The sequence below is a fragment of the Erinaceus europaeus genome, chromosome 3 (genome assembly GCF_950295315.1).
Source record: "Erinaceus europaeus chromosome 3, mEriEur2.1, whole genome shotgun sequence".
NCBI classification, from domain to species: Eukaryota; Metazoa; Chordata; class Mammalia; order Eulipotyphla; family Erinaceidae; genus Erinaceus; species Erinaceus europaeus.
In genome coordinates, this window is record NC_080164.1 from 177,442,598 (window position 1) to 177,467,826 (window position 25,229).

The 25,229-nt window shown below is 43.0% G+C and overlaps 2 protein-coding genes across 3 annotated transcripts; both read left to right on the forward strand.

Moving 5' to 3' along the window:
* Positions 1 to 9,892: 9,892 nt before the first annotated feature.
* LOC103108887 (dynein light chain 1, cytoplasmic-like) lies at positions 9,893 to 11,343 on the forward strand. Its single transcript, XM_007517868.3, has 2 exons — positions 9,893 to 10,404; positions 11,189 to 11,343. Exon 1 carries the CDS (start codon positions 9,999 to 10,001, stop codon positions 10,266 to 10,268), a length of 270 nt encoding a protein of 89 aa, XP_007517930.1. The 5' UTR covers positions 9,893 to 9,998; the 3' UTR covers positions 10,269 to 10,404; positions 11,189 to 11,343.
* A 9,500-nt stretch (positions 11,344 to 20,843) lies between these two features.
* Positions 20,844 to 24,568, forward strand: LOC103108899 (fibroblast growth factor-binding protein 1-like). 2 transcript variants are annotated; one of them, XM_007517882.2, is made up of 2 exons: positions 20,844 to 20,962; positions 23,178 to 24,568. In XM_007517882.2, the coding sequence occupies exon 2, from the start codon at positions 23,198 to 23,200 to the stop codon at positions 23,897 to 23,899; it is 702 nt and encodes a 233-aa protein (XP_007517944.1). In that variant the 5' UTR covers positions 20,844 to 20,962; positions 23,178 to 23,197; the 3' UTR covers positions 23,900 to 24,568. The 2 variants fall into 2 exon arrangements, with proteins under 2 accessions (XP_007517944.1, XP_060044288.1); XM_060188305.1 differs by having other exon boundaries at positions 20,852 to 20,962; positions 23,174 to 24,568.
* Positions 24,569 to 25,229: the final 661 nt, after the last annotated feature.

A 25,229-nucleotide genomic window follows, 5' to 3' on the forward strand; every position in this document is an offset into this window, starting at 1 on the left:
ATTTTTTTTCTTCTCTGTCACCAGGGTTATTGCTGGGGCTTAGCGCCTGCATAACGAATCCACTGCTTCCGGTGGCCATTTTCACCATCTTTTTCTTTCTGTTTTTCACTTGACAGGACAGACACAAACTGAGAGGAGTGATGAGGTAGATAGAGAGGGATAGAAAAAGATAGACAGACACCTGCAGACCTGCTTCACTGCTCATGAAATGTCCTCCCTGCTGGTGGGGAGCTCAAATTTATATCCTTGTGTACAGTGATATATCTGCTTAACCAGGTCCATCACCTGGATGCCAAGGCTGGGTACCATTTAGCTAATTAGGAAAGTCATCTACTCACAAGGGAGAGAGAGAGAAAAACTATACCTATTCTGACCGAAGAGCAATAAGTCAAATAATCGATGTGGCAAACTGTGTGTGATAGGAGAGGGCATATATAAGGTTAGGCTGGAAAGTCAGCCATAGGGTATGAAGGTGAAGGCTTTATCCCACAGGCTGAAGATGACAAACCAGGAGCCCAGATGTCATCAGTTTCCTTTATAGTGACCTTGGCAGACATTGCCAATATTTTTTTAGGTCACCCCTGCAGAAACAGGATCCAGCTCAGGGGTCATTTCAATCCAGATCTCCAGAAAGTCACTCACAAATCTGTCAGCGTGGTCAATCGGGACGAGGCCCGTTTATCATTCTTGCATTGAATGGGTTTTGAAATTTTTTAGTCAGCAGACTCATACCTTGGGGCATCCACAAATGTTAGGAAAGATGTTGGACGTGCATAGGGAGTGGGACTCATGTTGATTCTTGGCTTCTCTTCACGTGTTAGTTAAGTGAAACACTAGTTAGTGTTAGTTCAGGTGAAATACTAGTTCAGAAACAGAAGTGCAGGCAGCATTTGGAGCCCAGGGATGAGTCTCTCCACTGACCTGAGAAGGAATGTGTCTTTGCCTAACTGACCCAGCAGGAGAGAAAACAGACACAGTGATCTAGAGCGGAAAATGAGCAAGGAAACAGGTCCACGGATCTGAACACTGCCTTGATGTCAACCAAGACTGTCTGCTGGGGATTTGAAATGGTGACCTCACAAAATTCCCCTTGCCCTCCCATCAAATGAATAGGTGAGACACTGTCCCCCTCCAACATTTGACAAGAAGGAGGTTACAAATAGGATGAATCTTTCCCTAAAGACCAAAAAAAAAAAAAAATGTTGAAGATGATGGAAGTGGCAGTGGTAACAAGAGTGATGATGCTGATAAGAGCTGAGAGGCATAGACTTGTGTTCCTCCTTTTTGCTTTTCCGAGACCACTGCTTTCAGCTCTGGCGTATGGTGGTGTGGGGGACTGAACCTGGGACTTTGTAGCATGAGAGTCGTGTTAGGGAATTCTGCTGAAAAATCAAAAAGACTGGAGCTCTAAGGCTAAAATTTTGGAAATTCCCTCACAATCTCTGCATAACTATTATGCTATCTATCCCTGCCCCAAACTTCAGGGGTTTTTTTCCTTACTTAGTAGCTAAAAGTTCTTTCTTTCTTTCTTTTTTATCAGAGCTCTGTTCAGCTCTGTCTTCTGGTGGTTTCAATCAGGGGATTGAACCTGGGACTTTGGAGCCTCAGGCATGAGAATCTCTTTGCATAACCATTGTGCTGTCTGCCCCCACCCTATTCTAAAATCTTACTTCACCAACCTATTGTTCCTTTTTTTTGTTTTTCTTTTTATTAAATGACTTCCCAGAGCAGTGGATTTATTTTATTTTATTTTACTTTATTTTCTTTTATTTTGTCTCCAAGGTGATTACTGGGGCTCTGTACCTGCACCACGAATCCACTGCTCCTGGAGGCTACCTTTTTTCCCTTTTGCTGCCCTTGTTGTTTTATCGTTGTTGTGGTTATTATTATTATTATTTGTTATTATTGTTGTTATTGATGTCATTGTTGTTGACTAGGACAGAAAGAAATGGAGAGTGGAGGGGAAGACAGAGAGGGGGAGAGAAAGACAGACACCTGCAAATGTGATTCACCACTTGTGAAGTGATCCCCCTGCAGGTGGGGAGCTGGGGCTTGAACCGGGATCCTTACACCAGTCTTTGCACTGTGTGCCATACGCACTTAACCCACTGTGCTACTGTCCAACCCCCAGCAGTGGATTTTTAAAAAAATATTTTTACTTATTATTGGATAGAAACAGAGAGAAATTGAGATGGGAGGGGGAGATAGAGAAAGAGACACACAGAGAGAGAGACACCTGCAGCCCTGCTTCTTGACTTGTGAAGCTCCCTCCTACAGGTGGGAACCCAGGGTTTGAACCTGGGTCATCGTGTACTGTAATGTGTGCACTTAACAAGATGTGCCACCTCCTGGCCTAAAAGCAGTTCTTTCTTTCTTTCTTTCTTTCTTTCTTTCTTTCTTTCTTTCTTTCTTTCTTTCTCTCCTTCTTTCTCTCTCTCTCTTTCTCTTTCCTTCCTTCCTCCTTTCCCTTCTTTCTTTATTATTTTTTTTATTTATTCACGATAAAGACAGGAGGAGAGAAAGAACCAGACATCACTCTGGTAAGTGTACTGTCAGGGATTGAACTCAGGACCTCCCTGCTTGAGAGTCCAATGCTTTATCAACTGTGCCACCTCCCGGACCACCAGAGCAGTGAATTCTTCATCAGCCCTCATAATAACGCTGGTAGCAATATAAACAAAACAAAACAACAAACAAACAAAGCCTTTTATGTCTGGGGCTCTAAAGTCTCAGGTTCAACTTCCAGCACCGCTATAAGCCAGAGTTAAGCAGTGCTCTAATAAACTAAAAAAAACTAACAGAAAAACTAAAATAGGATCTGTGATAGTGCCCCGCAGTTTACGATTATAAATAAAGATGCTATTGTATCCATATGTAGTGTTTTAAAAATTGGTTTATGAAATCAGTATAGACGTAATTATTTATGTTGTCAAATCAGGAGGTTGGGCAGTGCTGCACTGGGTACCAGAGCTCAGCTAAACCTAGACTTCCAGTTTGGGAAACCTGGACTTCTGGTTTGGGTTACAAGGTCGTCAGGGTGAAAAAATTCCCCTTCTGTGTCTCAGGATTCCGGTTTTTCTTTCTGTCATCACTGTGGCCTTACCCCTCCAGGCTGAATTTTTCAGCTAGAAAGATGAGAGATATAGGGAAAGAGAGAATGATGACAAAGCATTGAAGTTTTCCTCACCAGAACTGGGGTGGGGGTGGGAGCCGGATTTGAACCTGTGTTTTTGTGTGTGGCGAAGCAGACACATTCCAGGCAAGTTAATGTGTGATCCAAGAATCCATTTTTAATCCTCAGTTCACATACTGAGACATGACCCCCACAGCTGACCCTGGGTCTCCCCAGAAATAGCCAGCCAACCCTGGGGCTTCCACATGAATGAATAGAATTTGTTCCTTATTACTGCCTGTATCTGGCAACTGCAGCCTAATCTGCCTGATGTTATCAGTGTGGACAACCCTGAAAGTGACCTGATTCTGTCCCACCTGATCCTGCCCCACCCGTTCATTTCATGATGAAACAGTTCGAGAATTCAAGTGCCCCTGTGGTAAAACCATCCAAGAATTTTAGAGATCAGGTGACCTTCCAAGCACTCTAGTTTTGATATTTTGTTCTTAACTGCCTAAAATCACACTAAATGGTGTTAACCGTGTCCAAGACACCACACTGCCAGAGTTAATTTTATTATCATTACTTTTTATTGATTTAATAATGATCAACAAGAACATAGGTTAAGAGAGGTACAGTTCCATACAATTCCCACTGCCAGAGTTACTCACCCCATCCCCTCCACTGGAAGCTTTCCTATTCTTTATCCTTCTGGGAGTATGGACCAGAATTCTTCATAGGGAGCAGAAGGTGGGAGGTCTGGCTTCTGTAATTGCTTCTCCACTGGACATGGACAATGACATTGACAAGTCAATCTATACTCCCAGCCTGTTTCTATCTTTCCCTAGTGGGGCAGGGCTCTGGGGAGGTGAGGTTCCAGGGTACATTGGTGAGGTCATCTGCCCAGAGGAGTCAGGTTGGCATCATGGTAGCATCTTCAATTTGATGCCTGAAAAAGCACTAAGATATAAAGCAGAGCGAATTGTTCAATAAACAGGAACCTAAAGGCAAGAATATAGCAGATGATTTGAGGTCTCCATTTTGGAAAAAATTAGAAAGTCTATTTTAGGTCTATTTCAAGGGGCCCATGACTGTACTAATTTTTGTCTGAACCTGACAGCTAGCATGCAGGTAGGCTAAAGGCATCATCTAGGAAGATGATGTCAGAATTGAAAATAGGACTAGAAAGCTGGAGCAGGGAAAAGAGTAGCTCCCAAATATGGGAAAAGTGTATAAATACCATCAACTGTAAACCCCATGGATCTGATCTGGGGCCCATATTCAGGGCAGGAGCTTATTTAACTTCTGCATCCCTGTAGGTCTCTGCTCTTATTCTGTGGTCATAGCTGGGGACATTCTAGGCTGAACTCATTACAGGACCCGTCTTCCTCGAGTCAGGGTATGCTGACCCAACCTCCCTTGGGAGAGTGGGGCAGTTTCTTTCTTTCTTTTTTTAAAAAAGATTTTATTTATGAGAAAGATAGGAGGAGAGAGAAAAAACCAGATATCACTCTGGTACATGTGCTGCCAGGGATTGAACTTGGGACCTCTTGCTTGAGAGTCCAATGCTCTATCCACTGAACCATGAGAGTGGGTCAGTTTCTATCATTGTTCCACACTGAGGCCACAATTGGGACGCATTGGATCGACCTTCCCGTGGTGCATCTTGTGAGTACCCATTCATTGGGGAAACTGATGATCCTTCCTCGCCGACTGATTCCACATGGATCCCAGTCACTTTCAAAGCCAGCAACTGAGGCCAAGGTCCTGTAGAAGCCCACAAGAAGGTCCATGCTGCTGTTCCTGATGAATATGACCACCGCCAGAGTTTATAATGAACTTAGCTACAGTCACAAAGTCTTTCAAGATGGGAGGTTTAGAGGTAACGATTGTAAAAAAAAAATCCTGAGGGGCCAGGTGGGGATGCACTCAGTTGACAGTCCCTGGTCCCCACCTGTGGGGGAGAAGATTTACAAGTGGTGAAGCAGGTCTGCAGGTGTCTCTCTGTCTCGCTCCCTCTCTCTCCCCCTCTCCTCTCAATTTCTCTCTGTCTTACCTAATAAAAAAGAAAGGAAAGAAAAGAGAAAAAGAATATCTTGGCAGCAATTGAACTATGGATTTGACACATTTTAGTTTCAGACTTCAGATGAAGATGGAGAAAGTTCTAGTGTGTGATGTCCCCAAGATTTGGGGCTTGGCTTCATCAGCAGCTACTGCACCAATTTATGCCCTCTGTGCCTTGACAAGTTTGGATTCTTCTCAGTGCCACAATCTCCCAAGTCTCCAGTTAACACTCAGAAAGTACTTGCCATACTAACTGAATCAGTGAATGTGGGGGCAGAGGTCCACGTAATGTTCCTCTTACATCTGGTGAGTCAGTTTATATCAACAATGGGCTAATTTAGACACCAAGTCAATTATTTCCTTTCAGCCCTCCAGTCTCTTGTCTTTCAGAAGGATAAGGAGATGGTAAGTTATGACTAGAGTCTGAACCTCTTGAACCTAGTGGAAAATTAGGATGCGTACAAGAAAAACACATTAACTGTGTGCTTAGCTGAGAATATAGTCACCACTGTGGGTCTCTGATTAGTTTACAATCAGCACTAAGGAGACCTTTCAAGAATGTTTCTCTCTCTCTCTCTCTCTCTCTTCCTTTTAAATATTTATTATTGGATATACACAGAGAGAAATTGAGAGGGGAGGGGAAGATAGAGAGGGAGAGAGACAGAGAGACACTTGAAACTCTGCTTCACCACTTGTGAAGCTTTCCCCCTGCAGGGGCTTGAACCTGAGTCCTTGCGCACTGTAATGTGCGTGCTTAACCAGGTGTGCCATCACCTGGCCCTGCATATTTCCCTTTCTCTAGAGCTCAAGTCTGATGCCACCCTGGAGGAAGCTGGGAGGTACCATGTGGTTGTTCCTTTACTAACACAGATTTTAAAAAAATAATTAGAAAATTATTTTATTTATTTAGTGAACAAAGGCAGAGAGAAACTGAGAGGGAAGGGGGAGACAGAGAGAAAGTGAGACGTTTGCAGCACTGCTTGAAAAGTTTCACCCCTGCAGGTGGGGACTGGGGGCTTGAACCCAGGTCCATGTGCATCATTATGCGTGTGCTCAACTGAACGTGCCACCACTTGGCCCCAGGAACACAGATTTGATGCTCTCTGGAAGTTATGCATCTGTCAAAGCTTGGGGAAAGAACACTGGGAAAGACTTTAGACCTAGTACTGAAATATGCAAAGTCCCGTTTCTGTCCCTCTCCCGCCTTTGAATTATTCATCTGACAGACCACTGCTCCTGGAAACATCCATTTGCTTTCTTCCTTTCTTTACCTACTGTTGTTAAAATATTCGGCAGCTCTAGCCGGCCGGGCTAGCTTCACGGGCGGGTAACAGAGACGCAGAGACAACGGCTGGGCAGGGAAGCTGTATTTCTTTATTCAGGAACAACGATTCATAAACTAAGACAAACTAATCACCAAACAGAACTCTGCTGTCTCTTTGCGGCGGTGCAAGCACTCTCTCTCTTTCTCTCGAACTCAGGAACTCCGGAACTCTCTCACTCTGGAACTCTGGCAGGTTTCCTAGGGGCGGGGCCAAGCGGGCCCTCAAAATTAACTGGACTGATCTAATTCTCTTGGCGGGGGAGAACTAGAACCCAATGTAAAGCATACAACAACCTACTCTATTTTTTAAAACTTAATTTATTTATTATTAGATATGTACATAGAGAGAAACTGAGAGTGGAAGGGGAGATAGAGAGGGAGAAAGATAGACACCACAGAACTGCTTCATTGCTTGTAAAGTGTCTGCCCTGAAGGTGGAGAGCCAGGGCTCAAACCCAGATCCTTGTGCTGGCCCTTGCACTTCATACGATGTGTTAACCCGGTGTACCACAACAACCCCCTCCTTCCCCCCTCCCCACCCCGCCCCAGCATCCACCTTTTTTTTTCTGTCAGAACAGAAATAATTTTCCTTACAACAGATCTGTGTACAAAGACTAGAATCTATGACTATCAGCAAGTCACGTGAACCATTTTTTAAATCTTTACTTCAGACACTCATAATGATCACTACCTATGGAATTGTCATAGATGTCTAATCTGAAGTTTCTGTGAGGGTTTCCACAATGGAATCATGTCTATAAATGTGCAGTGTGAGCATCAATCAGATAGAAAAAAATCTTCTGGTTAAGTGCACATGGCGCAAAGCGCAAGGACCGGCGCGAGGATCCTGGTTCCAGCCCCCGGATCCTCACCTGCAGGGGGTTAGCTTCACAAGCGGTGAAGCAGGTCTGCAGGTGTCCTATCTTTCTCTCCCCCTCTCTGTCTTCCCCTCCTCTCTCGATTTCTCTCTGTCCTATCCCACAATGACCGCAATAACAACAACAATAATAACAACAACTATAATGATAAACAACAGGGGCAACAAGAGGGAAAAAATCGCCTCCAGGAGCAGTGGATTTGTAGTGCAGGCACCGAGCCCCAGCAATAACCCTGGAGACAAAATAAAATGAAATAAAATGAAATGAAATAAATAAAATAAAATATTTTAAAAAGGGGAAAAAATAAAAAAGAACAGAATCTTCCTATTCTGGCCATCTTGTTGGATAAGGTCACCACACGGTGGCGATGTGGCGTCAGCAAAATTGAACGCTTAGATCCCTGACACAGAAAGTGCAAAGCACATAAATAGGTTGATGCAGCGGCTAATGACGTCAGGTCCCAAATCTCGGGGACATCACATATTGGAAATTATTCCTTCATCTCCTGAAGTTCAAAAAAAAATGGTATGAGTCTGATCTAGGGTGAATTATCATCAACATATTGTTTTCAATTCTTACCTATTTTTTGAAGTTCTAAATTAGCTTTGTAAAATGAGATCCACTGGCCCTCTCAAACATTCAAGATATATCCTGAAGCAAATTAGAGTAGTAGGAGCTTTAAGAACTGATACTGAAATGAACCTAACTATGAAGAATGGGCTATCCTCACTGTTTCTTCATTTACCAGTCTAATTTTCCTGCTCTTAAATCTACAAAAATTAAAGATGCCTCACAGTGGGTTACTACAACTGGAATGCTATGTTCACTTCCATCAGATCTCTTATTTCACAGTCAATGGAATTAAAATTACTGAAAATATCCAATTGGTGTGGGGTATCACCTTGCATTGGAAACTCCTGCGACACATTTACTGGATGGCTTGTTCCAGTCAGGGAGGTAACATAAGACCCTAAACTACAGGGTTTGTTATAGGGACAGCAGCCAGACAGCCTACTCACAACTGAAAGGACTTTTCTTTTTTCATATTTATTTATTTATTCCCTTTTGTTGCCCTTACTGTTTTTATTGTTGTGGTTATTGTTATTGATGTCATTGTTATTGGATAGGACAGAGAGAAATGGAGAGAGATGGGGAAGACAGAGACGGGGAGAGAAAGACACCTGAAGACCTGCTTCATCACCTGTGAAGCGACTCCCCTGCAGGTGGGGAGCCGGGGGCTCGGACCAAGATCCTTATGCCATGAAAGGACTTTTCTACAGATCAGACAAAACTAGTCTTCTGAGAGTGCTCAGTGGTATCTACCATGAGCTCAAAAGCCAATTACCATTGTTACAATGCCGTTATATTAAGTCTGCCCTGCTGCGCCATCTTGATTTGATCACTATCTAACCTGGCCAGGAGCAAGATGGCGGCCATTTGTTACAATTTGTTGGCTTTGCATAGCCCCAGCTCTGACTTACTTCACACAGTATACCCACTCTCCACCTTTACAGGAGAACATAGGATCTTATGTTCGATCTCTCGTTGTGTGATTCACAGTAAACCTCCTGAAAGATTTCTTCAGTGCCTGTTTTTCTTGACCTGACTCCAACCGGAGAAGAACATGAACACAATAAACATGTGATAGCAGCACAATAAACACCTGATAAATATTTGACTTGTAGATTTGCTTGATCTATTGTGCTCAGTGTCTCTTCTGGCAGCCTCTGGACTGCAGTTTCTCTTCATCTCGAAAGGGACAGAATAAACTGTTTTTAGTCTACCATGGAGTATCCTAAGAGCTTTGTCATCAGACACAATCTTTAAAAATGAGCCACTACGTGCATTTGCCTTACTCTGAGAATACAGATGAGACATCATATTGGTGACCCCTTCTTTTTTTTTTTAATTAATTTATATATTGGATAGAGACAGCCAGAAATGACAAAGGAAGGGGGAGAGAGAGAGAGAGAGGGAGAGAGACAGAGAGACACCTGCAGCCCTGCTTCACCACTTGCAAAGCTTTTCCCCCCGCACGTGGGGACTGAGGGATTGAACCTGGGCCCTTGAACATTATAATATGTGAACTCAACCAGGTGCATCACCACCTGGTCCGGTGACCCCTTCTTATATGGAGATTAATCGGAGGTACTCTTTTTGTGTGTTTGTCTTTTGAAACTTTATTTTATTTTTATTTCTTTGTAATTCTTTATTATTGGGTAGAGACATAGAGGCATTAAGATGGTGGGGGAGACAGAAAGGGAAAGAGACAGAGAGACACCCGCAGCCTTGCTTCACCACTTGTGAAGCTTCCCCGCTACAGGTGGGTACCAGGGGCTTGAACCTGGGTCCTTGAGCACTGTAATGTGAGCACTTAATCTGGTGCATCACTGGCTGGCTCCATCTGAAGTACTCTTTATGGACATCAAAGCCTAACCTCCTTTAGTTTCTTCCTGGATTCTGATGGCAACATACTCTTTAACATTCATTTTTAACTTCCAGATGAAAATCAAGAGGATAGATGCGCCACGGCTTCGGTAGCGACAGCAGTGTTTGTCGGCCTTGAGCCTCGTCAGCCCCTCCTTCAGGAGACCGTTGCAGCCCCTGCCCCTCAGTAACCATGTGTGACCGGAAGGCCGTGATCAAAAACGCCAACACGTCTGAGGAGATACAACAGGACTCGGTGGAGTGTGCTACTCAGGCGCTGGAGAAATACAACATAGAGAAGGACATTGCAGCCCACATCAAGAAGGAATTTGACAAGAAGTACAACCCCACCTGGCACTGCATTGTGGGGAGGAACTTCGGTAGCTATGTGACACATGAAACTAAACACTTCATCTACTTCTACCTGGGCCAGGTGGTCATTCTTCTGTTCAAATCTGGTTAAAAGCATGGACTGTGCCACACACCCAGTGATCCATCCAAAAACAAGGACTGCAGCCTAAATTCCAAATACCAGAGACTGAAATCTTCAGCCTTGCCTAAGGGAACACCTCAACTTTGAACCTTTATTGTGTTGTTTTGTACAGGGGTTCTCTGCTGGCTTTGAAAGTGACTGGGATCCATGTGGATTCAGTCGGCTAGGAAGGATCGTCAGTTTCCCTAATGAATGGGTACTCACGGGATGCACCACGGGAAGGTCGATCCAATGCAACCCTCTGGCATTATGCTATTCCACTGCAGAATACTGTGCCCCAGTATGGTTCCGTAGCCCCCATGTCCACTTGTTCGATTCCAAATTATATTCCTCCATGAGGATCATTTCTGGAACCATCCGTTCCACCCCGGTTCCATGGCTGCCAGTTCTTAGCAACATCGCCCCGCCAGATATTCGTCGGGATGCGGCATCATCTAAGTTCATTTCCCACGTTCGCTTGACCGGACCTGCCAATATACGTGGATATCTTCGCCCACCCTGTCCAACGCTTGGCGTCTCGTCACCCAATCTGGTCCCCTACGCCTACACTGAACTTCTCTGTTCCAGACTCTTGGAAACAGAGTTGGCAGTCAGCTGAGGTAAAGAACAAACACCTCATCACAGACCCCTGCAAGCGTCAACCCGGCTTTGACCTAACACGTTATGATTGGGCCCTCCTCAATCGCTATCGAACAGGCCATGGCCGGTGCGCCGCTATGTTCCATCGCTGGGGAGCCAGAGACGACCCGAACTGCCCCTGCGGCTACAGACAGACTATGACCCACATAGTCAACGACTGCCACCGCTCCAGATTCAAAGGAGGTCTCGAAACTTGACATCAGGCTCAACCTGTTGACTGGCTACAGAAGAAGGGCAAATGCTAGAAGAAGAAGAAGGGGTTCTCTGTACTGATTTGTTGTGGTCATAAAACAATTAGCAAAACAGCCGACATCTGTATTTATTTTCTATTCCATTACCTCTCTGCTTCATGTTTTTCCTTCTCAAAATCCATTCCTTTAAAAATAATAATAAATGTGTTGGAGAAGTGAGAAAAAAAAAGAAAGAAAATCAAGAGGAATTTCCATTTATACCCTCACATATTTCCTCACTAGAAGAGTCTTTGGGATATCTCCTGGTGCCTCTAGATTGTCTGGACCACTTCAGAGGCCATAAAACATGTCCAGGAAACAGGCCCAACGGGTGAGTATTGTAACCTCAAAGATGAGGTCTTAAGCTAGATACCCAGCAATGTGAATGTCAGAATGACTCTATGGTTCTAACTCACTATTTATGATTAATAGATAAATATATATATATGTATATATATACATTTAAGGATGTTTTATACTTATTTATTTATTCCCTTTTGTTGCCCTTGTTTTCTTATTGTTGTTGTAGTTATTGATGTCATTGTTGTTGGAATAAATATATATTTTAAGAGAAGACATCAGTCAGCCAAACACTCTTTTTAAATTTTTTTATTTGTTATTAATAGTTTGTTATAAGATTACAATGTATATTTTATTTGGACTTTTTTTTTCTTTTTTTTTTTTTGGCAAGCTCATGTAAATCAGATCCCTAGATTCCATCTGGTAGTTGTCTTTCATCTCTTTATTTATTTTGCTAAGCATATTCACCTCTAGTTCTATCCATTTTGTCCCAAAGGACACAATATCATCCTTTTTTGATTGCAGCATAGTATTCCTTGGAATATATGTCCCATAACTTCTCTAGCCAGTCACCCGTTGATACTCATTTAGGCTGCTTCTACTCTTTGGCTCTTGTGAATAATGCAGCTATGAACATATGTCTCTTCTTTTTTAAAAAAAATATTTTTAATTTTATATTTATTTTCCCTTTCGTTGCCTTTGTTGTTTTTTATTGTTGTTGTAGTTACTGCTGTTGTTGCTGTTTATGTCATCCTTGTTAGGACCCTCTCAATTTTTGGTCATCTCTATTCAATAAATAAAGAAGATAAAAAAAATTTTTTTTCAAAAAGTTAAAATTAAAACCCCAGATGGTCTACTTGGAGATCTTACTCAACCCTCGTGCTCCATGAGTTATAAGGAACTTCTAATAAATCTCTAGTTTGCCTTCTGTTGATTTGAGTTTTCTTCCTATCATCAGACTCAGATTAATCTTGTTGAATACAGAACCCACTTCGACTCATTCACTGCTAGCTAAGAGCTTTTCAGCTTTTCGGGCTTGAATGTTAAGCCTGAGATGCCCTGTGTCAGGATGATGATGGCAGCAAGACCACCAAAAAACCCTCACAAAGGAGATAAAACCGTTCCTTTGCTGACAGTATATAAACACAACAGTTCAGATAAGGTAGTAGTGGGCACATGGAATCAGAGAGAGAGAGAGAGAGAGAGAGGCATTGCCAAATAGATAAGAGTGGAACCAAGTTTTAGTGGAAGATACTGGCTTAGCAATTGTTTGTTGAAACAGCTTGAGATGTAGGAGGAAACTGGCTATTTAAAAGCAGCTGGAGCCCAAGAACAATGTAGGGCATGAAGGTAATTGATGTTGAAGTTGGCTTGGATAAAATAAGGTAAAGGTCTCTTGTGTCAGAAAGATATACAGTCCTTATCTGAAAGTAGATTAAAAAAAAAAAAAAAACTCCTTCTCAACTTGGGGCTAAGGAGTGAGAGGGTGGATCCACCAGAGGGAACCATTCAACATGAATGCGCTATCCTGAGCCAAAGAACTGCATTATCTTCACGTTTGCATTCCCTGCGGTGACTAACGCCGGAATTTGCATAGACTGATTGTTAAGTAATGCTGGAACAAGCGCTGTTCTTTCCCTCCAGCTCTTGCAACATCTCCTCACTAGTTGTAAGACCTTGAGAAATCTCCTCTACTTCTGGCTCAGTCAAGCACTCCCACAAGGAGCACTCCAACCTCCGTCCAGCAGTAAAATCACCTGGAGTGACGCTGCCATGATAGATGAGTTTACCTTTCCCCACTATCATGCGTCTTCTCCTTGAGGGCAGGATGCGCATCATTATTGACCACAGTCCAACTGATGCCAGAGAGAACTCCACACAAGAGGTGCCTCAGGAGTGCTTTTATGGAGAGAGGGGGGAATGGGAGAATGACTCTATGAGTAGCAATATGAATGAGGTCCAATTAGAGAGCAGTGCTTTGTTTCCCAAAGCCTTACTCCCCTGCTCAACCCTGTCTTTTCCTAGGCACCCCACGTCTAACAGAGCTGTGCTTTCCGGGTGGGTGCTCTTAGCTTCCAGGACCATTACAGACCTTTCCAGAAATGTTTTCTGGTGTCTTTCATCTAAATATTTTTTCACCCCTGTGACAGAAGCTACCACTCATATGCCTGTGCGCTGCAGACTTGTAGAAGTTACTCAGAGACAATCCAGCTTGGCTTCTCCCTTTTCCGGCTTTGCATGGTGACCACTGGCACTCTCTGTAACATGCATAGGGTAGAGACTGAAAATTCTAATGGACATTCATGAAGCTTTCCCCCCTGCAGGTGGGGAGCAGGACTCAAACTCAGGTCCTTGCACATGGGAATGTGTGTGCCACTGCCAGCCTCCCCTCTGCCCCAGCTCTCCTTTTATAAATGGTTACTTTCTCACTCTAGAAACTTTTTTTTTTCCCTACAACCTTCTTTTGTCCCCAGTACTAAGATGGCAGGAAAGAATATGTATGTGTTCCCCTATGTGGCACACGTGACTCTGTGTGTGTGTGTGTGTGTGTGTGTGTGTGTGTGTGTGTAGAAGTGAAAAACCATCTCTGATTTTTTTTTTATCTCAGTGGAGAAGACTTGCTTATAATAATTTTTTTTTTTTGAGGGGGAGCAGGTGTTGGTGCACCTGGTTAAGCACACATATTACAGAGCACAAGGAACAAGGTTCAAGGCCCTGGTCCCCACCTGCATGGAGAAAGCTTCACGAATGGTGAAGCAATGCTGCAGGTGTCTCTGTCTCTTGCCCTCTCCTTTCATAATTTCTCCTCTTCCCCTTCCTTTCATAATTTCTCCTCTTCCCCTTCCTTTCATAATTTGTCCTCTTCCCCTTCCTTTCATAATTCTCCCTATCTCCATCTAAGAAATAAATGAAATTAAGAAAAAAAAAACAAAAAAAAAGAATGTATTTTTTTAAAAAGATGTTTTGGGGGCACCGGGTGGTAGTGCAGCAGGTTAAGCACACATGGCGTGAAGCACAGGGACCAGCATTAAAGATCCCAGTTCGAGCCCCCAGCTCCCCACTTGCAGGGGGGGTTGGTCACTTGACAAGCCGTAAAGCAGGTCTGCAATTGTCTATCTTTCTCTCCCCCTCTCTGTCTTCCCCTCCTCTCTCAATTTCTTTCTGTCCTATCCAAAAATGATAAACCACAAAAGGGAAAAAAAGATGTTTTGGGGGAGATTTACTTAAGAAAACTACAAAAACCTCAGAAATGATCAATGAGCTTACTTGCATAGAAAGCTTATTAAAGGGAGTCGGGCTGTAGTGTAGCGGGCTAAGCGCAGGTGGCGCAAAGCACAAGGACCGGCATAAGGATCCCGGTTCGAACCCAGGCTCCCCACCTGCAGGGGAGTCGCTTCACAGGCGGTGAAGCAGGTCTGCAGGTGTCTGTCTTTCTCTCCTCCTCTCTGTCTTCCCCTCCTCTCTCCATTTCTCTCTGTCCTATCCAACAACGACAACAACAATAATAACTACAACAATAAAACAACAAGGGCAACAAAAGGGAATAAATAAATAAAATAAATATATATGAAAAAGAAAGCTTATTAAAGAACACTAAGAAGATATTTTTTTTAGAATTAGAGAACACACAAGGTATTGAAATAACTAATGCTTGAATATAAAAAAACAACTACTATTATTAGGTTGACTCTTTAAAAATTACTGTTATTCTACTATTTTTACCAACAATATAAGTAGTTTTATTTATTAGATTAATACAAGAATGGTGAGGTTTTTCTTAATAGAATCAGAACTAAACGCTGTATCTGGGTTTTGAAGAAAGAAGTTTGACACTATGGGTGTAAAACAGGATATTCCCCTAAGACAAAGAGAACCATATATATATATATATATATATATATATATATATATATATATATATATATATATGAAATATATGTACAAACATATATTTCAATTAAAACTCCATCTGTACATTACGCCATCAATTCTTCACTACCTCTCATCTCTCTAAAATAAAGTTTTAACACCGTGTGTCATTTGACTTTCCAAACAGGAATTCTGAAATCTCATGACTAATGGACTCTCTTTAAATTTGGAATGCAAAATGCTATTTAGTAGATCTAAAAAAAAAAAAAAAAATCCATGCTTTGCATGACCATCAGCTAACTAGACATTAGCTGATGCTTCTTGACTGAATAACTGTTCACATACATTCTCTGTCCCCCAAAGTTAATATCATTATGATGTAATCACAAAGCATTTTTTGTCTGCAAAAAAATCCCTTCTTTATTTTTTTCCAGATCACTGCTCAGCTCTGTCTTATGGTGGTGCTAGGGATTGAACCTGGATGCTCAGAGCCTCAAGCTTAAAAACCATTTGCATTTATGACCTCACTGATAAGTGGGACCTAAAAATAGAGATGGGAGAAAGAAGTGAAACATGAATGGGGCATATGGTGTATAGCATCAAAGCAAGGAGTTCTGGGGAAGGAGAGGCGGAGGGGAGGAAAAGAACTGTGGGGGCTGGGTACATAATGAAATTATACTTTATGCATTAACCCACTCAGTGAAAAAAATTAAAAAAAAAGATTTTAGAGGAAAAAAAACTATGCTGTAAACTGTTAACCCTCAATATAATTTAAGAAATAAATAAGTAACATTATTGTATAAAACCTGCCCAATGACACGCACAAAACTAAATTAACCCACAATTGCATTGCTATTCAATAACTTAACAGTGCTTTATATGTAACTAATCTCACAATTATTTTAATACTTTTTACGATGAATTAAAATAAAATGAAAAATTGACCAAAAAATTGCATACCCATCATGTTGTCTCCCCAGTAGGAAAAACTTCTTTTTAAAAGATTGTTTATTTATTTTAATGAAACACACACACACACACACACACACACACACACACACACACACACACACACACACAGGCTCAGCCCTGTCTTATGGTGGTACTAGGGTCTGAACTTTCAGAGCCCAGGGCATGAAAGTTTCTGACATCACCATTATGCTATAAGAGATCAGTTGTGAAGGAGGGACTGATACTTGCCTGGCATATTGCAATGAAGACGCACCAGAGACTAGTCAGTCCACTGATAGAATCACTGAAGATATATCCAGCAGGGTCAGCCCTCAAGGTCAAGGGGCCATATGATGAGGACACACTTAAGAGTGAAGCCAGCTCTAAACGCGAATCACCAGGCAGTGCACTGACTGCAAGAGAGATGCTTTCTGCCTCCATCTTCGCCTGCAGGTGGTTGACAGTGTGTTCAAACTTCCTCTGAATGCCTCAAAATAAATCTGCTTTCTCACACTTCAATCTCTCATGATGAGAATGGCATGAACGCAATACAACCACAAGAAAACATCAGATAAATCCCCCAAAGGATCATGGTCTCTAAACACCTACAAAGTCCTCCTGAAAAATGTCAAAGTCATCCCAAACAAGAACACCTGAGGAACCATCACAGCTAGAAGGAGCCTAAGGAACATGAGCCCAAGTAACAAAGTCTTGTGTGGAGTCTCGGATAGGATCCTGGGCAGAGAAGATGGTTAGGGCATGAAAATGATTGCCCACATCATGACACACAGGAGCCTTTATAACAGCTTCAGTTCTATGGCCCAATTGCTAGGTCAAATGAGATGCCTTTCAGGAGGGAAATGGGAAGAAAATGAATCATGATACTTATTCCACAGGATCCTCTTGAGAGCTGACAAAAAATAGTCACATCACAAGAAAAAATGGAGGAACCTTAAAATTGTAAAGGTGAGAAATACATTCGGAAGTAGTAATAGGTGTAGGTGTGACTTAAGAAAGAAGAGAAGGCACACCTATGGATATCTAATCTTTGACAAAAATACCAAGACTGTTAAACGGGGAAAGGAGAGTCTCTTCAACAAACGGTATTAGAAAAATTGGGTTAAAATGTGATGAAGAATGAAACTGAATCACTATATTGCACCAAACACAAAAACAAATTCCAAATTGATCAAGGACTTGAATGTTAGACCAGAAACTAGCAGATACTTAGAAGAAAATATTGGCAGAACCCTTTTCCATCTAAATTTTAAAGGCATTTTCAATGATACAAATCCAATTACAAAGAAGATTAAAACAAAAACAAACCAACGGGACTACATCAAATTAAAAAGCTTCTGCACAGCAAAATATACCACTACCCAAACAAAGAGTCTCCTTACAGAATGGGAGAAGATCTTTACATGCCATACATCGACAAGATTCTAATAACCAAAATATATAAAGAACTCACCAAACTCAGCAACAAAAAACAAGCAAATAAATAAAAAACAAATGACCCCATCCAAAAATGGGGAGAAGATATGAACAGAATACTCACCAAAGAAGAGATACAAAAGGCCAATAAGCATACAAAAAATTGCTCCAAGTCTTATCTTGGAAATACAAATAAAGACAACAATGAGATTATCACTAAACTCTTGTGAGAATGCCAGATATCAGAAAAGGTAGTAGCAACAAATGCTTTGGAGGTTGTGCAGACAAAAGAACCCTCTTGCACTCTTGGTGGGAATGCAAATTAGTCCGACACCTGTGGAGAACAGTCTGGAGAACTCTCAGAAGGCTAGAAATGGACCTACCTATGACCCTGCAATTTCTTCCCTGGGGATATATCCTAAGGAACAAAACACACTCATCCAAAAAGATTTGTGTATACCTATGCTCATAGCAGCACAAATTGCAATAGCCAAAATATAGAAGCAACCCAGGTGCCCAACAACAGATGAGAGGCTGATCAAGTTGTGATATATATATATATATATTATATATCTCACAATTTATATATACATATATATATAATATATATGTATATATATATTCCTTTTTTTTCAATACGTATGTGAATGGAATGATCTCACTCTCAGGTAGAAGTTGAAAAATAAGATCAGAAGAGAAAACACAAGTAGAACCTGAACTGGAATTGGCATATTGCATCAAAGTAAAAGACTCTGGGGTGGTGGTGGTGGGGGGTGATGGAGAATACAGGTCCAAGAAGGATGACAGAGGACCTAGTGGAGGGTGTATTGTTATATGGAAAACTGAGAAATGTTATGCATATACAAAATATTGTACTTACTGTAGAATGTAAAACATTAATTCCCCAATAAAGAAATTAAATAAAAAATAAAATACATTTGTGAAAAGAAAATATTCTAAATGATTCCAGTGTTGTGGTCTTGGGAAGGTAAAACTCTAGAGACTAGAATTGTCTAGTTGTCTAGCACAACTCTAAAAAGGTTGTTGACTATCCCGAGGTTGAGGGAGAAGAATTGAGAAATAACACACGAGAGGTTGAGGGTGGGCTTGTGAGGTGACATGACTCACATGACCCTGGGGTGGTGGATCCATACATGATGCATTTGTCAAAGCCCATCAACTGTACAAACCCTGAGTGGACCTTTGAACTTGGGTGGTGGACACAGTATGGAGCTATATTCTGTAAGCTTATATATAATCTGGTAAACCACAATTAATCACACATTATAAAATCTAATTATGAATATCAAATTATTTTCTTTTTTGGATAGGATTCAGAGAAAATAATCATGCCCATCACTGAGTAAAGAATAAGACAAGTAAATATTATTTGTTGTTTGACATTCAGATAGGTCTTTCTATGTTCCTATTCATGACCACAGGATGTGAGCTCAGATCTACAGGGATGCTGAGGTCACATAGGTTCCTAAACTGAATATGGGCCCCAGATCATATCAAATCGATAGGGTTTACAGTCAACAATATTTATACTCCTTTCCTATATTAGGGAGCTACTCTCTTCCCTGACCCAGCTTTCTGGTCCTTTTTCCAGCCATGACATCATCTCCCCAGACAATAACTTGGATCCACCTGCATTTCAGATTTCAGGCTCAGGGAAAAAACAAAACAAAATAAAAAACCTAGTATAGCCACAGGCCCTTTGGAATATAACTAAAACATGCCTACTAACTACTGACAAAAGGGAGACCACCCCCCCAAACTCTTCATCTGCACTACTCCAGCCTTTAGGTTCATGACTAGTCAACAACTTGTTTGGCTTTATATGTTAACTCTCTTTTCAGCCACCAGATGCTAGCATGATGCTGACCAGACTTCCCTGGACAGACAGCCTCACCAATGTGTCCTGGAACTGCGTTTCCCCAGAGCCCCGCCCCACTAGGGAAAGAGAGAGAAAGGCTGGGAGTATGGATCGACCTGTCAATGCCCATGTTCAGCAGTGAAGCAGTTACAGAAGCCAGACCTTCCACCTTCCACACCTCATAATGACCCTGGGTCTATACTCTCAGAAGGATAAAGAATAGGTAAGCTATCAGGGATACAGAGTTCTGATGGTGGAAATTGTGTGGAGTTGTACCCCTCTTATCCTATGTTTTTTCAATGTTTCCTTTTTATAAATAAAATTTTTTAAAAAAGGAAAGAATTAAGGGAGGAATGTTAGGTAAAATGGATAAAAAAAAAAAAAACAATAGTGTTTAACAGTGATGTTTATTACTCCCTCATACATCTTCCTGCTGATGTTCTCAGGGTAGGGAGGCTTTGTTAAGCTCAGTTGACCTCCCATCCTGACTGCTGGGTGTAAACAGAAGGTTTTAGAAGTTCAGAGGAGGAAGGGTATGGGCCAGGCAGTGGCGCACCTGGTTAAGTTCACACACTACAATGCCAAGGACCCAGGTTCAAGCTCCTGGTCCCTACTCGCAGGGTGGAAGCGTCACAAGTGGTGAAGTAGGTTTCAGGTGTCTTTCTGTCCCGTTCCCTCTCTACCAATCCCTCCCCACTCAATTGCTCTCTCTCTTTCTTTACTGAATAAATAAGTAAATAAAAATTGGGAGTCGGGCAGTAGTGCAGTGGGTTAAGAGCACTTGACACTAAGCCCAAGGACCAGAGTAAGGATCCCGGTTCAAGACCCCCGGCTCTTCACCTGCAGGGGGGTCTCTTCACAGGTGGTGAAGCAGGTCTGCAGGTGTCTGTCTTTCTCTCCTCCTCCCTGTCTTCCCCTCCTCTCTCTATTCCTCTCTGTCCTATCCAACAACGACGACAGCATCAATAACAACAACAAAAATAACTACAATAACAATGAAAAACAACAAGGGCAACAAAAAGGGAAAATAAATAAATAAATAAATAAATAAATAAATAAAATTAAAGAGAGAGAGAGAGAGGGAAGGAAGGTCCAGTGCTAAGCATGTAACTCCCATGGGATTGCACCAACCCTGTTCCCTGTAGGAATTGACTCCCTTGGAGGGGTGTGTCCAGGGTGGGGCCATGAGAGCATGAATAATGCTTCTCTGGTATGCACATTGAAAAAAACCCTTGTCTACCTGGATTTCTATAAAAAGGAACTTCCCTGCCTGCTTTGCAGAAGAGACAGAGGCAAACCTGCACACTTACACTCAAACCTGGGATTGCACCAGAGCAGCCTGCTCAGATTAAGGGCTCAAGGTAAGGACCAGGCTGACGGGAGGAGCCACACTGCCAATTCACCCCACCCCACCCCTCACCAAGGTCCTTGGGTTTCTGGGGTCTGAGACTCATCTGGGAAATGAGAAGCCTGAAATCCCAAGGACTTGAGGAATGAGGGGGTGTTCGTCTGGTATACCTAGCTTCCTGTAAACCCTCAGTACAAGCCTCACCTGCTTTCTCAGCACCAACGGGACTGGGGTGGAGAGGAGCCACATGGCCAGGATAGGAATCTGGGTTATATTCTGGACTTACCTAACTTCAAGTTCTGTCTTCTCTTCTTTTTTTTTTTTTTTTTAAATATTTATTTATTTATTATTGGGTAGACAGAGAGAAATTGAGAGGGGAGGGGAAGATAGAGAGGGAGAGAGACAGAGAGACAACTGCAGCCCTGCTTCACCACTTCTGAAGCTTTTCCCCTGCAGGTGGGGACTGGTGGCTTGAACCTGGGTCCTTGTGCGCTGTAATGTGTGTGCTTAGCCAGGTGCGCTACCACCTCCCAACCCCACCCCCGTCTTCTCTCACACTTGTAATGTGAATAGAAGGAAACATCATCATGAAAAATGTTAAACATAATCTAGAGTCATCCCAAGTTCTATTTTCAAAACTTCTTGCCAACATCTATTCTTTTTTTTCCTTTTTCTTATTGGGTAGACATAGAAAGTGAGAGGATAGGTGGCAGAAGGAAATAGCAGGTCATAGCATTTCTCTTTTCCTCTCAAGTGTGGTTGTCACCGCCCCTTTGGTACGATCCACGCAGCCGAGTGCAGGATTCAAGGTGACGCTCTGTGTTCAGTGACTGGTTTTTACGAGCTGTGCTCAAAGAACCGGGCTGTAACTGGACTCCAGGAATTCACCAGGCATTTCCTTCCCTTCAGGCTTCCAGTTTAAATCAACCAGTTGAAATGTATTCATGTCCATCCTTGTTTATTGTGCCCAGTTGGGTTGGGTGGCTTCTCTTGGACTTTTAATGCACCCAAATGCCTCCATCCTATTCCACTCATTCTAGAGGGTCCCAGTCTCTTGCAGATTTAACTTCAGGGCAAACATTACCTTTCAAAGCATTTGCTATGTCCGAGGGCATTGCGTTCTCATGTGAGTCCACGTAGATCTGTGGGTTAGAAATTGAACACAGCAAAGCTGTAAGAAGTTCTGGGTATTTCTATACCCAACACAGGATTTCTAGCTAAGGAAAATGAGACTGGAATGCAGAGAGAGACTTACCTAAACTTTAGACTGGGACAGAATTTTGGTGAATATGATTTACAGTTGCTGAAAGAGTGTCTTTAAGCTCTTTCAGAATGACTTGCTCAGGGGGGCTGCATGGTTACATACCCAGTAGAGTACACACCTTACCAAAAGTGAGGAACTGTGTTCCTGTGGGGTGGGTGTGGGGGGAGGGGGGAGACTCATAAGCAGTACGGTGCTGCAGGTATCTCTCTTTTCTCCCCTCTTCTCTCTTCCTCTGTCCCATTCTTTATTTCTCTCTTTTTCAGAAAATCAAAGAGAAATTTGGTCATTCAACTCAGTCAACACCCAGTTTTTCTTTCTCTGCTTTTCACCTCTGGGGTTACCAATGGGGTTCAGCACCTGCACTATGAGTCCAGTGCTCCTGGGGGCCATTTTTCCCATTTTATTGGATAAGACAGAAAGAAATTGAGAAAGCAGGGGAAGATAGAGAGGGAGAGAGAAAGAGAGACACCTGTAGACCTGCTTCACCACTCATGAAGCATCCCCATCCCCGTTGCAGGTGGGGAGCCAGGGGCTCGAACCCAGACCCTTGCGTGGGTCCTTGCACTTGGTTCTATGTGCGTTTAACTGGGTGTTCCACTACCTGGCCCCCTCAATGGCGGTTTAGTGAGTAGTTGTACATGGTGTGTTTATTACATAACCAAAAAAAAAAAACAAAAAAACAAGGGAGTCAAGTGAGCAAACACAGAAGCAGATGAATGAAGGAGTGTGAGTTACTAACTCAGAGAGGTGAATGACTAACTGTGAGTAGGAAGCCTTGACACTCAAGACTCAAGTCAAGCGGGATGTGAATAGACCGGCTGTTTGTCTCATAATTCTAGAAGGATTGGTGAAAAATGTCACTCCTCTACAGAAAGCCGAGTGTCAGGGTGGAGGGAGGGTCAGGTGCCGCCCTGCATGACTGAGCAGCTGCCCGGCTCTGACTCATCCATCGTTTGTTAGACAGGTTCCTACCAAGAAGACACCATGAAGCTCTGTTGTGCCACCCTGCTCTCCCTCCTCCTTCTGGCTGCTCACGTTCTCCTGGTGGAGGGCAGAAAGGAAGCAAAGCACAGACAGGCCAGCAAAAACACCAAGGAGGGGAAGCGTACGTGGGACCAGTCCCAGAAGGAGCAGAGAAATCTCTCACCCAAGCTCCCTACCAAAGGCAAGTTTGTCACCCCAGACCAGGCAGATTGCAGATGGGAGGTGACTGAGCAGGAGCAGGGCATCTCCCTGAAGGTGGAGTGCACTCGACAGGACACCAAGTTCTCCTGCGTCTTCACCGGCAATCCAACCTCCTGCCTAGAGTTACACTCCAAAAACATGTATTGGAAACAGATCGGTCGGAACCTGAGGTCACAGAAGGTCCTCTGCAGAGACTCCAACAGCGTCTTGAAGGCCAGGGTGTGCAGAAAGAAGTTCCCAGAATCCAACCTCAAGCTGGTGAGCTCCACTCTGATAAGCAGCAAGCAATCCGAGTCTTCTCCCAAGGAGCAGAACCATGTCAAGGACACTACCTCCCCGGGCCCTACAGAGAGTAGGCCTGTGGGCACCAACAGTCCTGAGTGTGTGGAAGATCCGGACTTGGTGAACCAGAAGAGGGTGGCCGTTGAATACTGTGGGGAGACCTGGGGTAGCTTCTGCAAGTTCTTTATTACTATGATCCAGGGCAGTACATGCCAGTGAGGTAAAGAAAGAACCGGGCTCTTCTAAGGTATCATGTCAAAGCCTTTTGGCAAACTAAAAGCCACCGCCCTGTGCCCCGTCAGAGGAACTTGTGGTCGCGGAGTACAGCGCGATATTTAAAGTGTTTGTAATTTTTTGTGTATGTGTTTGCATTTTGGAATCTGCTTCCTTCAATATGATTTTCTAGACTGTTTGCCTTAGTCGATGTTTCTGTGACTTGCAGGGCTGTGTGTGTGTGTGTGTGTGTGTGTGTGTGTGTGTGTGTGTGTGTGTTTGCTGTGAGAAGCTATTCTTGGGGGAGACCCAGTTAAGCACACATAATACTAAGTGCCAGGACCTGGGTTTGAGCCCCTGGCTCCCCACCTGCAGTGGGGATGCTTCACAAGCGGTGAAGCAGGTCTGCAGGTGTCTATCTTTCTCTCTCCCTCTCTATTTCCCCCTCCTCCCTTATTTTCTGTCTGTCCTAGCTAATAAAATGGACAAAATGGCTGCCAGGAGCAGTGAATTTGCAGTGCTGGCACTGAGCCTCAGCCAAAACTCTAGAGGAAAAAAGAGAAAAGGAGCTATTCTTGAGCTGAACTAGTCACAGTGATGACTGCAGTGTGAAGCAATTTCTGCACAATTAACAAAGACAATAAAGCTGTCAGCATTTGTTTTTTCAGAAATACATCCAACTTTTGTTTGGTTTCTCTACATTTAACTCCAACAAAATCACATGCAGGTCCCTACATACCAGTGAGAAATGTATCTAAGGAATAGCTCCTGGTTCTGCATGAATGCTAAGTCACGGGCACCAGGCAGTGGCGCATCCAGTTAAACGCACATAGTCGTGCTCGCAAGGACCAGGGTTCTAGCCCCTGCTCTCCACCTGGAGTGGAAAATGCTTCACAAGCAGTGAAGCAGGTCTGCTCGTGTCTCTCTTTCTCTCTCCCTCTCTATCTCCCTATACCCTGTCAATTTCTCTCTATCCTATCGAATAAAATAGAAAAATCAATGCTAAGTCACCCCCTGAAGGTGACCCATTCCAGCATCCTTATCTTTGTCCCTGTAGCTTTCATTCTTCATGTCCGGTGTTTTCTGAGCAGTAATAACCAGGATCCCCAGCTTCAGTCAGGACACATGGGCACGATAGGTTTAAAACACAAACCAGAACCTCATAAGTAATAAGAAGGGAGGGGAGGCAGCTTTTGAACCCAGGAGATCGGCAAGACAGGTCTGTAGCTTGGAGGAACAGCCCAAGGAATGGATTCCACTTAGTTCATCATCACCACATGCAGGACCCCTGGTCTTGAAGAGTTCATTTCTCCCCCCGCCCCCCGCTTTAAGAATT

Excerpts from the sequence above, each read along its gene's own strand:
- LOC103108899 (XM_007517882.2), top strand. The coding sequence starts at position 23,198 with ATGAAGCTCTGTTGTGCCACCCTGCTCTCCCTCCTCCTTCTGGCTGCT.
- LOC103108887 (XM_007517868.3), top strand. The coding sequence starts at position 9,999 with ATGTGTGACCGGAAGGCCGTGATCAAAAACGCCAACACGTCTGAGGAG.